The sequence below is a fragment of the Muntiacus reevesi genome, chromosome 12 (genome assembly GCF_963930625.1).
Source record: "Muntiacus reevesi chromosome 12, mMunRee1.1, whole genome shotgun sequence".
Taxonomy (NCBI): Eukaryota; Metazoa; Chordata; class Mammalia; order Artiodactyla; family Cervidae; genus Muntiacus; species Muntiacus reevesi.
The window spans coordinates 55344993-55359808 of record NC_089260.1 but is presented as its reverse complement, the minus strand read 5'-3'; the positions used below and the strand labels follow the sequence as shown (position 1 = coordinate 55359808).

The 14816-nt window shown below is 45.6% G+C and overlaps 1 protein-coding gene across 2 annotated transcripts in view; it reads left to right on the top strand.

The window, feature by feature from the left end:
• LYN (LYN proto-oncogene, Src family tyrosine kinase) overlaps nt 1–14816 on the top strand; it is a 108287-nt gene that overhangs the window by 70174 nt on the left and 23297 nt on the right. For both annotated transcript variants that reach the window (XM_065902566.1, XM_065902567.1), the window contains exons 9-10: nt 7585–7767; nt 10065–10141. In XM_065902566.1, coding sequence (XP_065758638.1) covers nt 7585–7767; nt 10065–10141 — 260 coding nt within the window. The remainder of the gene's footprint in view (nt 1–7584; nt 7768–10064; nt 10142–14816) is intronic.

Sequence of the window (14816 nt, the reverse complement as noted above, 5' to 3'; positions counted from 1 at the left end):
AGCCTCACCTTGCTTATAGGGGTCTGTGTGAGTACCTGGCACTCTGTTTCCGGTTGGGTCCACAGACTGGAGGCATGATCTTGCTTTGGGTGTGTCTCTGTTCCCACTCTGCTGCCTAAATCATCACCTCCTCCTCCTCCTTGATCTGTCCACCTTTCCTTTTTTATTGAAGTAAAATTCATGTACCATAAGGTCAGTCATTTTAAAGTGAACAATTCACATTCACACTGTTGTACAGTCACCGCTTCTATTTAGTTCCAGAATATTTCCATCAGTCCAGAAGCCCTGTACCCATAGTGCAGACACTCACCCCCACCCCTACTTCCCCAGCCCCTGGACACCACTCTACTTCCTTTCTGTATGACTGTAATACTCTAGGGCTCTCACGTCAATGGGATCCTACACACATTTATCCTTTTGTGTCTGGCTTATCTCCCTCAGCATCATGTCCTCAAGGTTCACCCATATTTGTCAGAATTTCTTTCTTCTTTTATGATCGAACACTGTTCCATTTTATGGGTATGCCACAGCTTATCTACTTATCCGTTGGTGGACCTTTGGGTTGGTTCCATCTTTGGGCTATTATAATTAATGCTTCTTTGAACATTTATGTGCAAATTATTGTGTGGACAGGTGTTTTCACTTTCTTGAGGATATACATTCTCCTAGAAGTGAAATTGCTGAATCACATCATTCTATGCTTCACTTTTTAAGGAACTGTCTTAACTGGGATCTACTCATTTTTTAAAAAATTGTCACCTCTTTCTCCCCTGAGATATTTGCATTTATTTCTTAATATATTTTTTCCAAGTCCACAGAATAGGAGCAGCTATAATACACGTTGTATATTCTTCACCTAGATTCACCAGTTAATATTTTGCTGTATTTCCTGTATCATTTCTATACATACACACACGGACGTGTTTTATTTTTGCGGAGCCGCGTGAGAGTAAGGTGCAGACGCGATGACCTTCACCCCTGAATACTCATGCAGGTGTCTTTTCAGGGGAGGGCTGTGATCTCATGCTGCAAGGTGGTCACATTCAGGAAGTTCTGCATTGATCTGCAGTCTAGTGTAGAGTCGGCATCCTAATTCCCCCCATTGTCCCAGTGATGTCCCTGGGGTTGTCGGGATCTAGAGTTTGCTTTTAACTGACCTGTCTCCTTGAATCTGGAAGAGTTCCTTGGCCCATCTCCATCTTTCAAGACAGGTTTGTCCTTTTGTAGAATATCTCTCATTTGGATTTCCCAATGTTTCCCGTGAGTTGGTCCAGATTATGCCCTGGGTCACGAATACCATCTAAGTACTAAGTGATGCTGCGTGTTCCTGCATCCCTCAGGGGCACAGAATGATGGTTGGTTTCATTATTGCCTACAGGCCAAGGAGGGAGGGCAGATTCCCTAGTTCCCAGACAGAGCCAGAGGTTGGAGTAACCATGTTTGGCATGGGGTGTGGGAGCCGGGGAGGGTGGAGGCGGGTCAGAGGACAGACGGCTGCTGCTTTTAGAGAGGTGATAGCTTCTAAGAGGGATGAGAATCAGATGAGCACGTGATGCTGAAATCATCTGGGGAAAGCACTTTTGGATATTTAAATAATTTTAAAGAATCTCCCCTAAGGTAATGAATACATCAGTTACAATAGGGAATTAAAATGTTACATTTAAAATGGAGAAATCTGGTGGACCTCCTTAAAATCAAACAGAACAACAGCACCTTACTCTCCAGTGGCTCAGCAACAGCAAAATAGGGATGGTGTAAAAACAGGATGAAGTAATCATTTAACATAGTTGACAGCATTTAAGAACAGTTGTTATTATTTTAAATAATTATATTATGAAGATAGTATGATAAATTAGAACAAAGACTATGAAATAGAGGGGAGAAATTACCCAGAATTTCCCCCCTCAACACGAGCTGTTTCTTGGGTATTTTCAGTTAAACTTTTTATTTTGAGATAACTATCGATTCACACGCAGTTGTCTGAAATAATACAGAAATGAAAACATCTGTTCACACAAACACTTTTACACAACTGTTTGTAAGAGCATTATTCATAGTAACCAAAGAGTGTAAACAATCCAAATGTCCATCAGTTGATGAATGGATAAACAAAATGTGGTGTTTCCTTGCAATGGAATATTATTTGGCAAATAATATTTGCAATGGAATATTATTATAAAAAGAAAGTCCTGACACACACTACATGGAACACTTTTGAAAACACGATGATAAAGAAAAGAAACCGGACACAAAGGACCATGTGTCATATGACTTCCATTTATGTGAAATGTCTGTAAAAGGCAGTTCTGTAGAGACAAAGGAAATGAGTGGTTGCTTCAGGTGGGGGGGATGGCAGTGTAATTGTTAATAGGTGCCATTTTGGGGAGGTGGGGACGTGACAATGTCCTTATAATTGATTGTGGTGATGGTACCACAAATCTGAATATACCAAAACCAATGAATGATATGATTTAAATGGGAAAGTGGTGTGGCATATGAATTATATTTCATTAAAGCTATTGTAGATGTAAAAGAAATAATACAGAGAGGTCCCATTGTAGCCTTTACTCCGTTTCTCCCAAAAGTAACATATTACAAGACTATGGTATAACTTCACCGCTGGAATGTTGATGCTGAAAGTTGTTTGTTTTTAAATGGTGCTTCCCCCCTAGTTTTGTATTAAAGAAAGAAAAGAAAGAGACGAAGGGAGAGAAGGAAGGAAAAGAGAGAAGAAGAGGAAAATAGTTTTGATCTGGGGTCTTGTGCAAGTGTGATTCTGTGAACCTGGCTGCCAGCCAGGAACTCTTCCTTCGCTGCTGAAATTACGTCAGTTTGTTGAATGCATTTAGCAGGGGAATGCTGGAAATAAAACCAAAGGAACAGTGGGGAGTGATGTGCTACGAATCAGGTCAAAGGATGCGCCCCTCCCATGTGTCTGCACGTCTCATTCTGACCAAGGCTCCATGTAAGAGCAGGGTCTGTCTGTGCAGTTTAGAGCTGCTGGCAGTTAGCTTTTACTTCTCGAGGGATAAATAAGCTGGCTAGCTTTGCTCGTGGATAGAAAAAGGACAGCAGATTAAAAATTGCATCCTTGTTAATCAAGTAAGTCAATATTATCGTGAAGCATGAGAAATGGCTCAGGGGCTCCCAGGCATACCTCATGGTCTGGATTTTTTGGTCCGAAGCACAGTGGACAAATACTAGGAAATGCCCTGATCTGGGGGGAGCAGGGGTGGGGAGAAAACAGAGAGGAGTTTGTCCCTCAAGCTGTTTCCTCTTGTCCGTGTGATCCTCGGCCGTCTGGTTCGGGGACCCGTTTTCCTCTGCGGGCTGCTGGACGCTGAGGGAACTGACCTATGAGTGACACAAAGGGTGACGTTTCCTGTCCCCGCTCGGTCTCTGAAGAGACTCTGGGAAAGAAAGGAAACTGATTTTGCGTTCAGGTTTGCTTGATCCATCTTCATGGGAGCCAACTGCGTTGAATGATTCACCAGCCAGCTTCTAAAAGCAACTGCATTCATCTTTTCGTATTAACAAAACCACCTTCGTCCTGTGGAATAGCAAGGCAGCCACACCTGCACTGGAGCGCTCTCTGCTTTACCTATGGCAGAGTGGCACCCGCAAGAAATTATTTACTTCCTTCAAAAGATGGAAAAAAAATTTTGCCACTTCCTTTTATTTATTTATTTATTATTACAAATTTGTAAAAAACAAATTCAAGTGCAGTTGACCTACAGTGTTGAGGTGGTTTCAGCTGTACAGCAAAGCCATTCAGTTATATATGAGTCTTTCTTCAGATTCTTTTCCCTTACAGGTCATTACAAAATGTTGAGTAGAGTTCCCTGTAGGTCTTTGTTGTTCATCTGTTTTATACATAGTAGCACGTGTGGGTGTTTCCATCTGTCATGCCACATCTCTGTGACCCGTGTGAACCTGCCATTACTGGGCAGTATATTGGTAAAGTACGATTTGATGGTGAGCGCTGAGTAAAACTCATGCCTTTGGTATAGACGGAAACCCGCCCTGTCGTGCAAATGTCACAGCCCTAAGCAGCCATGAGGGGAAGCTGCTGTCCTCCTAGAGTTGGGTTTGACACAGCTGTTTTGTTTTATTTTTTGACACAGCTGTTTTAATCGCTGCTCTTTTCAAACTCCTTATCAGCATTTTTAATATCTTTCGCAGCTGCAGTATTTCCTGGTGATTTTTTTCCCCTACGCTTGGAGAGCATTTTTTTTTTCTTCATCCATGACCCATAACTTCATGTTTTGTGAAAAGTCTCAGTGAGTCCCACGGCTTTTGCTAGCCCTGCTTGTTTCTCTTCTGTCGCTGTAACATGCAGTGTAACAAGCAGACGGAAAAGTGCCTACCACACGAACGTTCGATTTCACAGGTACTGACAACATGAAAACCTGTGTGGTGACCACTGAATCACACCCGAAGCCCCCATTCACCCTTTCCCGACCACAACCCCACCTGTCCCCCCAAAGGCAGCTGCTATTCTGGCTTTTGTGATCATTTCCTGACTTTTCTTTGTAGTTCTGCTGCTTTTATGTATGGGGCTGTGTGCACCCAGAGTAGTTTACTTTTGCCCGGTTTTAAACTTTATATGAAAGAAACCCTACTATTTATCAATGGCATTGGAGTTACTCCCATGTTCTGGCTATGAGGAACAAGGCCACTGTGAACGTTTTTGGGCTGGTTGGCACCAGGGTACATGAGTTTCTCTAGATGACCAGGGTGGATTTACTGGATCACAGGTGCATGAATCTTCAGTTCCAGTGCTCAGCCCCTCAGTCATGTCCGACTCTTTGAGACCCCACAGACTGTAGCCCGCCAGGCTCCTCTGTCCATGGGCTTTCCCAGGCAAAATTACTGGAATAGGTTGCCATTTCCTCCTCCAGGGGACCTTCCCGACCCAGAGATCGAATTCTTGACCACTTGAGCCACCTGGGAAGCCCTCAGCTCCAATAAATGCTGCAGTCTTTGTTTCTAAAGTGCTGTTCTGGGTTACACCCTCCCCACCAATGTACACGGGTTTGTGGTCAGGTGGGTAGTCACTCAGTATAATTGCACTAGAAAGGAGCCTGCTCTGTCAGCATCCTTCCAGGGCCCTTAAGGATGCTGTTGAAGATAGAAGCTTTACAACTCAGTTTGAGCGATGCTCAGAACAGAGCCCAGAAAGGACCTGCAGGAATTGTCCCAGCTGTCCTGCCGAGGGGCTAGCACCACTGGCACTCAAGACTGTCAGACTTTTGTCATTTTTGTCTTGCTGGGTGGTGGTTTCTTTCTCCTGGAGTTTTTTTTTTTTTTTTTGGCTGCTCTAGGTCTTCGTTGCTGCACATGTGCTTTCTCTCGTTGCAGGGAGGGGGCTACTCTTGTTGAAGCATGAGGGCTATAGAGCACAGGCTCAGTACTTGTGGCACGTGGCTTAGTTGCTCCACGACATGTGGAATCTTCTGAGACCAGAGATCGAACCCCTGTCCCCTGCATTGGCAGGTGGATTCTTAACCACACCAGGAAAGTCCTCTGGAGACCACCGTCGTTGGTTTTCACTGAGCGTAAGCTGTGTGTGTACTGATAATCGTGTGACCCGAAAAGGGACTGGATGTTTTCACATCACCATTCCTGAGATGTGTGTCTCTCTTGGGCCTGGGGCTGTTAGGGGGTCACACACCAGGTAGAGGTGACCTTGAGGGTGACTCGTGGTCACCATCTGCCACTCCACCCTCACCTTTTCCTGTCCTTCCAAGAGAACTATGAAAGCAGAAAGAAAAGCTGCATGTGATTACCTCTATTTCTGCTTTCCAAACCACCGAGAAAGGGCTTTTCCAGGAGAAAATCAAGCTCCAAAGTAGGCACATTGTTGGGAACTTCCCTGGCAGTCCAATGGTCAAGACTTCACCTTCCAATGGAGCGGGTACGGATTCAATCCCTGGTTGGAGAGCTAAGATGCCACATGCTTCACAGCCAAAAAACCAAAACAGAAGACAGAAACAATATTGTAACAAATTCAATAAAGACTTAAAAATGGTCCACATCAAAAATAATGTTAAAGAAAGAAAAAGTAACCACATCATGGAGGCAGGTCCCAGAAAAAGTGCCTTGGGGGAGCTATATTAAGGAGGCGGTGTTTCCCAAAGTGTGTTCTGGAAGATAAAAGGTACATGAAGATGTGTTCTGAGGTTGAGATAGCATGGGAAATGCTGTGGTTAACCGAGCCAGACGGGCATCTTCCTTGCTGGGCTGTCTGCACTCCCGCTGTGTCTCCTGGGTGAGAGGGCGTGGGGCGGGCAGGCATTTGCAGGTGGCTCAACCCAGAGCCCTTGCTTTGCATAGAATCACTGTGTCCAGTTCTCTTTGAAAACTATGAGAAATACTTATTTGACTCCTGTGTATTCTTTGTACTTTAGAGTTAGTAAGGTTTTTTCAAGGGCAAAGCTTTTCTTTCTGAGTATAAAAATAATGCATATTCATTGTAGTAAAGTTAAAGAGTTAAAGGTATGGTAAGCAAAATTTAAATCACTCATAATTAAGCCAGTACTCAGTGTATTCTGGGGTATTTTCTTCCAGACAGTTGTCAGACTGTGTGTGTGTGTTTGTTGTATAAGAGTATCTAATAGACTTATGGTGTATGGGGCTTTTTGTCTTGCGATTAAAAGCATCTTATTAATTAGAAAAAAATCTAATGAATTAGCGAAAATCAAATTCATTAGACAAAATGGTACAGTGCATATGGAGTTTTGTTTTACCATTGTTTTATAAAAACCTTTTGATTTCAGAATAATTTTAAGTTTTTTGGTAAAGATAATACAGAGAATTCTCACACACCCTTCACTCAGTTGCCCCTAATGTTACATGCTGTGCTATGCTTGGTTGCTCAGTCATTTTGCGATCAATTTCATTTCTGACTCTTTGCAGCCCCATGGACTATATGTAGCCCACTAGGCTCCTCTGTCCATGGGATTCTCCAGGCAAGAATACTGGAGTGGGTTGCCTTTTCCTTCTCCAGGGGATCTTCCCAAACCAGGGATTGAACCCAGATCTCTGGCATTACAGGCTGATTCTTTGCCATTGAGCCATAAGGGAAGCCCAAGAATCCTCAAGTGGGTAGCCTATCCCTTCTCCAGGGGAACTTCCCAACCCAGGAGTAAAACCGGGGTCTCCTGCATTGCAGGCGGATTCATTACCAGCTGAGCTGCTACCAGGGAAGCCTCCTAATGTTACATATATAGGTTTTGTTTTTCTTCTTCTTATTATTTTTAAAGCATTTATTTGTCCGCACCAGGTCTTCATTGTAGCATGTGTGATTTTTTTAGTTGCAGCATGTGAGATCTTTAGTTAAGGCTTGCCAACTCTTAGTTGTGTCATGTGGGATCTAGTTCCCTGACCAGGGATCAGACCTGGGTCCCCTGCATTGGGAGCTCAGCATCTTAGCCACTGAACCACCAGGGAAGTCCCTAAAGGTTTTAGATAATGTTAACACCATAGAGTTTATAGAAGTTTTTTCTGTCTATAGCTAAATATTCTTCTAAGTCTGCATGAAGTTTTTGACGAATCACAACCTCCCTTTTTTTCCCTCCCTAGGTTACTATAACAACAGCACCAAAGTGGCCGTAAAAACACTGAAGCCAGGCACAATGTCCGTGCAGGCGTTCCTGGAGGAGGCCAACCTCATGAAGACGCTGCAGCATGACAAGCTGGTGCGGCTGTATGCCGTGGTCACCAAAGAGGAGCCCATCTTCATCATCACTGAGTACATGGCCAAGGGTGAGTGCCCGCCCCCCACCCAGGCTTGTGACCGCCCAGCCCTCATAAAGGACACCCGGGTGTGTGACGGCCCAGCCCTCAGAAAGGAGAACATCTAGACTTTCAGAGACTTCTCAGATAATTCAGATTATCAATAGCAGGCTCACTACAAGGGCTTCCCAGGTGGCACTAGTGGTAAAGAACCCACCCGTCAATACAGGAGACATGAGAGATGTCAGTTTGATCCCTGGGTCGGGAAGATCCACTGGAGGAGGAGATGGCAACCCACTCCAGTATTCTTGCCTGGAGAATCCCATGGACAGAGGAGCCTGGCGTGCTAGAATCCATGGGGTCAACAAAGAGTCGGGTACAACTGTTTGCTACAAAAACATCAGAAAACACAGGAAAACGAAGCCCTTTCATAAGCCACCTCACTAGAAGTCATCTGTTATAAAATGAACATGTTGTCTTCCCGGTTCTGTGCACTTGTCTCCGTGTACCTGCTGGCCTCAAGAATGGGACCCCAAACCTAGACGGCCCCTGGGCATACTTATCAAATAAGTAGATACAGATATCAAATAAGAGTATTACTGTTTTGGGTTCCAGTTGTGAGTTCTCAAAATTGTAAACCAGTTCCTTGTCCTCTTTAGCATTATCTAAATGTTCAGAATGACACTTTAAAACATAAATATTTGAAAAACTTGTCAAAGTCAAGTTCCTGTGCCATCACAGAGTCCCTGAAGAAGAGGTTTCAGGTGGCCATCTTTTCTCCCACTGCTGTCCCTTTCAGATCAAGGATCTTAAGTCATCATCCTTCTTCCTCCAGCTCAGGAGAAATGCTAATTAAACTGCCCGTGATTTCTAAAGAATCTTCAGAAGGAACAAGATGATACCTAAGCCATCATCCAGAACTAACAGTGACCTCCTGAGAATGGAGATTGTAGTGTGATGCCATAACTGAATAGGTTAGAAAGATGAATATTGCATTTTCTTATTTAATATAGGTTAATATTTCAGAATATTAATATCCCCCCGAGTCCTTCTAAAAAAGAATATTTTTTAAGCCCTATCAAGGCTTCCCTGGTAAAGAATTCTCCTGCCAGTGCATGAGACGCGGATTCGATCCCTGATCCTGGAAGATCCCACATTCCGCGGAGCAACTCAGCCCATGTGCCACAGATACTGAGCCTGTGCTCTGGAGCCCAGGAGCCACAACTACTGAAGCCCATGCACCTAGAGCCCATGTTTCACAAGAGCAGCCACTGCCAGGAGAAGCCTGTGTACTGCAACTAGAGAGCAGCCCGTACAGCACAGCCAAGAAAATAAATATAAATAGATCAATGCATTTTGGAAACGCCCTATTACCTATTAGGTTGCTGCCGTTCAGGAACCAGGCTCAGGATCAGAGGCTTAAGCAGGAGTTCATAGATACTTGTGGGGTTGATTAACCAATAGTGTTCTTAACCATAAATGTAAACGGTAGCAGTGCCCACCTTGTATTGAGCAGTTACTGTGTGCCAGATGGCACTTGGTGTCTTCCCTGAGGACCACACTCATCTTCCCAGCAGTCTAGGCTGAGCACCACCTTCTGTGTTATGGATGCATTGAGCGCTTACTACCTACCATCACCCTGGCACGTGCTTTAAACCCCTCCTCCCATGGACTGTGGTAGAGTTCCTGGGAACTGCCCACTTGACAGGGGCTCAGACGAGGTACAGAACTTGCCCAAGGTCACCCTCAAGTTGGTGCTACAAGTTCTAGAAGAAGGAGCCGGGCATGTTTTAGAGATGAAGTCTGGGGATGCTGGAGACATGACACTTGCTCCCTTTTAAGTGAGATCTCACTTTCCTCCAAAGCACAGTTGGTTCATCACATCCTCACTGGGCACCTGGGTGGTGCCTGAGAGATGTGCTGGGCATGGATGGGAGTAGGCCAGTGAGTGCCTGCTGTGGGCATAAGGAGCCCAACTGGGAGGACAGGCTGGTTTCTGTCTGAGAGAGGCCCTGCAGGCAAGATGCGTGTCATGGTGGCAGGTACAAATACTCTGTAGCAAGAAAAGGAGCATCCACTGTCACCCTTCCTTACCTGGAGCTCGTGTACATCTCACAACAGGTCAAAGGGGATAGGTCAGAGGGGTCTGGGTTTGACCAACGTCAGGAAAAGGCACTGTGACCACACAGAATGGTAAAGCAGTCATTTCACCTGGTCCCTTCTCCCTGCCCTGCCAGTAGGAATGATCATTTGAATTTTGTTTGGATTTCTTTGTGTGTGTGTGTGTATGTTTGAACTACACTGATTCACTCTTCCTTCATCAACAGGCAGTTTGCTGGATTTCCTGAAGAGTGATGAGGGGGGCAAGGTGCTGCTTCCGAAGCTGATTGACTTCTCTGCTCAGGTGACGTATGAAAAAGCAGCTGTAAAGTGCTGTAAATGTCCCCCTGCTTCAGACTCGGGGTGGAACTGCACTTCCAGGGGGAAGGCATTAGGGTTGTGTTTCATAGTAGACCTTCGAAGGACAGGTCCTTGGAGGTGGCGATGGGTGTTCCTCTTGGAACGTGTGTGCACATGTTGAGTGTTGACATGGATGCTCTTGCGTCTGACCCAGTCCACCTCTTTATACTTGCATTCATTTCTGCATGAAAGATAGAAACAGAACCACTGAGCTGATCACTTTCGTGCATTCTGGAGATGAACTCCATGCGGTATAAGCGTGGCACCTTCTCAGTGATGTATATGTAGTGTTTAAGTTACTAAGTGCTGATGCCTCAGTGTTCTGGGAAACAGAAGAACTGTTTTCCTTCCCTCTCTATCCCACTTTCACTCCTTCTTGCTGGATGTGTCTTTAGGATTCTGAGAAATGTTCATTTGCAACACTTGTAGTACTAGCCTCGGGCTGCCTAGGTGGCTCAGTGGTAGAGAATCTGCCTGTCATGCAAGAGATGGAGTTCAATCCCTGGGTCGAGAAGATCCCCTGGAGAAGGGAATGGCAGTCCACTCCAGTATTCTTGCCTAGAGAATCCCATGGACAGAGGAGCCTGGAGGTCTAGAGCCCATGGGGTCACAGAGAGTCGGACATGACTGAGTGACTAGCACCTTCTTTTTTTCACTTTCTGAGAAGATGAGACCAGAGGAACAAGTTAGTCCTCACGTGAAGCACTTTGAGTAGCAAAGGCCCACAGCACATGCCGCGCAGCAGAGTGTCAGGGGGCAGAGTCGGAGCCCAGCATCCTGGACTGAGCTGGTGCCAATGCTTGGACACTCGGTGGCCACTGTCAGGGGGCTTTTTCCTCTTTGGATTAGTGTCTTCACGTGTTTAAGGGGTATGGTCATTCCTGCTCCAAGGAGAGGTGTTGAGGGTAGAGTCAAATGAGCTGGCGTGGACAGGGTGCTTTGGAGCCAGCAGGGAGACACTGAAGAGACCCTGGGGGTGACTCTCCCCCTCCCTGCAGTAAAGGTGAGTGAGGAAGTTGTCCTGCTTACCCTCACCTCGTCTGCACAGCTGGGTCTCTTAACAGGTTCCTTATCCCAGTAGGCAATTCAAACGGCATCTGCAACTCCAATATCTAGAGTGGAAAGAAGCACAATTGTTGTCGTGGGGGCTGAGGAGGCAGCCCTGACTGTTGAACCCTCTTCTCAAACTCTCTAAGCTGCCCCGTGAGGCTCTGTGGGACCCCCAGGCTCTAGGCCAATAGTTTGTTTTGTTTTAAGATTTTTTGATGTGGATCATTGTTAAAGTCTTGATTGACTTCGTTACAACATTGCTTGTTTTATGTTTTGGTTTTTTTCGCTGAGAGGCATGTGGGGTCTTAGCTCCCCAACCAGGGATTGAACCTGCACCCCCTGCATCGGAAGGCACAGTCTTAACCACTAGACCTCCAGGGTAGTTCCCAGGCCCACGCTTTGAAAACCATTGCTGGGCAGTGAGAGGAGAGATGACTTGGGCTCAGCTCTGGACCCTGCATGGACAGGAGTCAGGAGACCGAGAAGACAGAGGCTCATGAGCCCGTGTCACTCTCGGCACCATTATACGAGGCGGGAAAGCCCTGCCAAGGAGTCCCCACTGGATGCGAGTGTTGAGGGGTGTCGTAAGGGCTTGTGCACCTGCTTCTCAGAAGGGGAAGGGGGCTGTGAAAGAGGAGGACACGTGGCCTGGAGGCCTGGATGGTCATCCCTGTCTGGGCTCTCGGGGTCTCATTCGTGCCTGCCATTCTGTAGGGTGGAAACTAGCACATCAGGTTGTGTGCTATGTCTGGGTAGGACTTATCTTGTCACAAGGGTACTTTGTATCTGGTTTTGTATAACTTATCTTATAAAATCTTATCTTGATATAGTTCTTAAGGTTCAAGTCAAGGCCTCCATCTCTAATCTTTAACTTTCAGATTGTGGGTTCCAGGAGGGGCCAGGGAGCAGTCGAGGTGCCCACCCCTGGTCACTGTCCAAGCCAGCATACTGCATCCAGCTCACAGAATGATGCTCTTATTCATCCGTCTCAGGCTGGCTCTCCCAGCAGTGACCGCTGGGTACCACATCTAGTTTAAGAGCAGGAGAATTGAGTGTCTGTGGAGGGTCGGCAGCACCAGGGAGCCCCTAGCAGGTGGGGTCAGCTCAAAGCTCAAGGTCCTTAGAACTGAATTCCATCTCCTTAAGATCATCTTTGTTCATAGGGCAAACCTCGCCTCAACTCTCCCCCAGCCCTCCCCTCTAGAGGGAGCTACTGAGATCTCCTGTTGTCTGTTATTAATTGCCATCCATTTCATCTGCTTGTGGCTTTTCTTATTATAATATTGGAGGGACCTGCACCTTAGCAGTGAGGGTGGGGCATGTATGCCTCAGTTTCGGTTTGAAATCCTACACCGCACACATCCGATCGCTGTCAACCATGCCGGCCACCCCATCCCTCTGTGATAGTCAGTTCCCTTTATGACTGGCACTCCCCACACTCCTCCATCTTCATGGGCCTTTCTGAAAGCATCTCTGTACAAAGAAAGTCATCTCTGAATTGTTTCTCTTTCTCCCCTCCATCATGTGCCAGTAATGAATATTGTCGCTTTCCCATAGTGAATAACTTGAGAATAGTAAATATTCATAAAGCTGGCCCCAGGTGACACATGCAGAAGGAAGTGGCAACCCACTCCAGTATTCTTGCCTGGGAAATCCCATAGACAGAAGAGTCTGATGGGGTCTCAAAAGTCAGACATGACTCAGCGACTAAACAACGATCAATAAGGTGACACAGGACACCCAGTTTCCTAAAAAACCAATCTTCTTACCCCTTACCTCCACTTGACTATTGAAAGTGGAAATGGGGTAAAGCAGAAGAATTGATGGATCTGAGTGGTATTTGAACTCAACAATCAGTATCCTACAAAATACTTTTATACTTTCTTTCTTCCATCTGCACTGTCAGTAGCATCAGAGATCTGGGAAACTGAGTGTTCACAAGAGGCTATGGTTAAATTCATTAGTTTTTGCAACGGGAGACTGAGAGCAGAAATAAACCAGTTGACTGATTCCCAGCCCCAGAAGAATAAGGAAACGGGGGTGGGGGTGGGGCATGTGAGGGGCAGTGCTGGGACTTTTCCCAGGCTCTCCTTTCAGCAATTCTTCCCTCTCTCCACCAGCTACTTCCCCATGCTCCTCTCCCCTCTGCAAGCCCCCTCAGGGCCCATCAAGATAGGAAGTGAGTTGTGAGAGCTGATTTCATCACTTCCTGTCTCAGGATGAGCTCTGAAAAGTTCCTCGGAGCCCCAGGGTCATCGACCAGCCCACCTCAGGTCACCCGTCTTCCTCTCCACTTAGTGGAGATTAAGAAAGCCCAACTGAGTCAGCCATATCCAGTACTTTTCTTGTATTAAAACTATCTTGTGCTGAAGTAGAAAAATGACCCCTTTGCAAAGGAAGCTTGATACTTTCAAAGCAGAGAGACTTTGTCCAACTGCTTTCCAGCCCTTTCCTCATGTAAGAGACAAAAGTGAACTTGGAAAGAGGGGTGGGTGAAATCTGGGAACTTCCTTCAGCAGAGATGAAGGCTTGTAGACTCATCAAACAGAGAAGGAAAGGAAGTGGGGACTTCACAGTTTCAATATTGAAAATCAGATAAATCATCTTGTAATTCAGGGGAATCAAGGCATTTCTTGAAATTTGGGGGAACAAAAAGTATCAAAAGTCAAAGAACACACAGTCATGTGTGAGTAAAGCTGCAGTACTGTCCATGGCATTTTCCAGGCAGGAATATTGGAGTGAGTTGCCATTTCCTCCTCCAGTGGACCACGTTTTGTCAGAGGTCTTCAGTATGAACCATCCATCTTGGGTGACCCTGAATGGCATGGCTCATAGCTTCATTTAGTTACACAAGCCCCTTTGCCATAACAAAGTTGTGGCATGCTGCAGTCCATGGGGTCACAAAAAGTCAGACAGAACTTAGCGACTGAACAACAACAAAACTGCAGTAAAGATGGAAAAATCAGATTGCAGTAAAGATGGGAAAATCAAAGTTGTTGTTATAATCATGGCAGCAAGTAGCATTTCTTTAACTCTTCCTAGATGATAAAACACTTCTACCTCCATCATTTAATTTGAGCCCAACCACCTTGAAAGCATATATATTGTTGTCTAATACATTTTACAGATGGAGGGGTGACCTTGGACTTATCCAAGGTTACAACTGGTGGTAGAATTGCTGTGCTCCATCATGGCTCCTCTGACTCTAGATAACTGGTCCTTTCCTCTGCACCCCATTGTAATTTCATGATCAGAGTTGCCCTCTGCACCCCATTGTAATTTCATGATCAGAGTTGCCCTGTGGTCATCTGCACCTGACATTTTGCTAATATGTATTTCCCCCTTTTATAGATTTTGATTATCAGAATTAATGATATCTTTAGTGGCTTTTTTTTTCCCCAAAGAATCTCTATGTCCAAGATGCAGGTCTTTGTGTCACATAGTGATTGTGCTCAAGATACATTTTGCCTTCTCGTGTTAAAGGGTAAGCCACATTTAAGTTGGAAATTGGGGACCAAAGCAGGTCAGATACTTCAGTCTACAATCATGTGATTCTCAGCCTGTTTTGC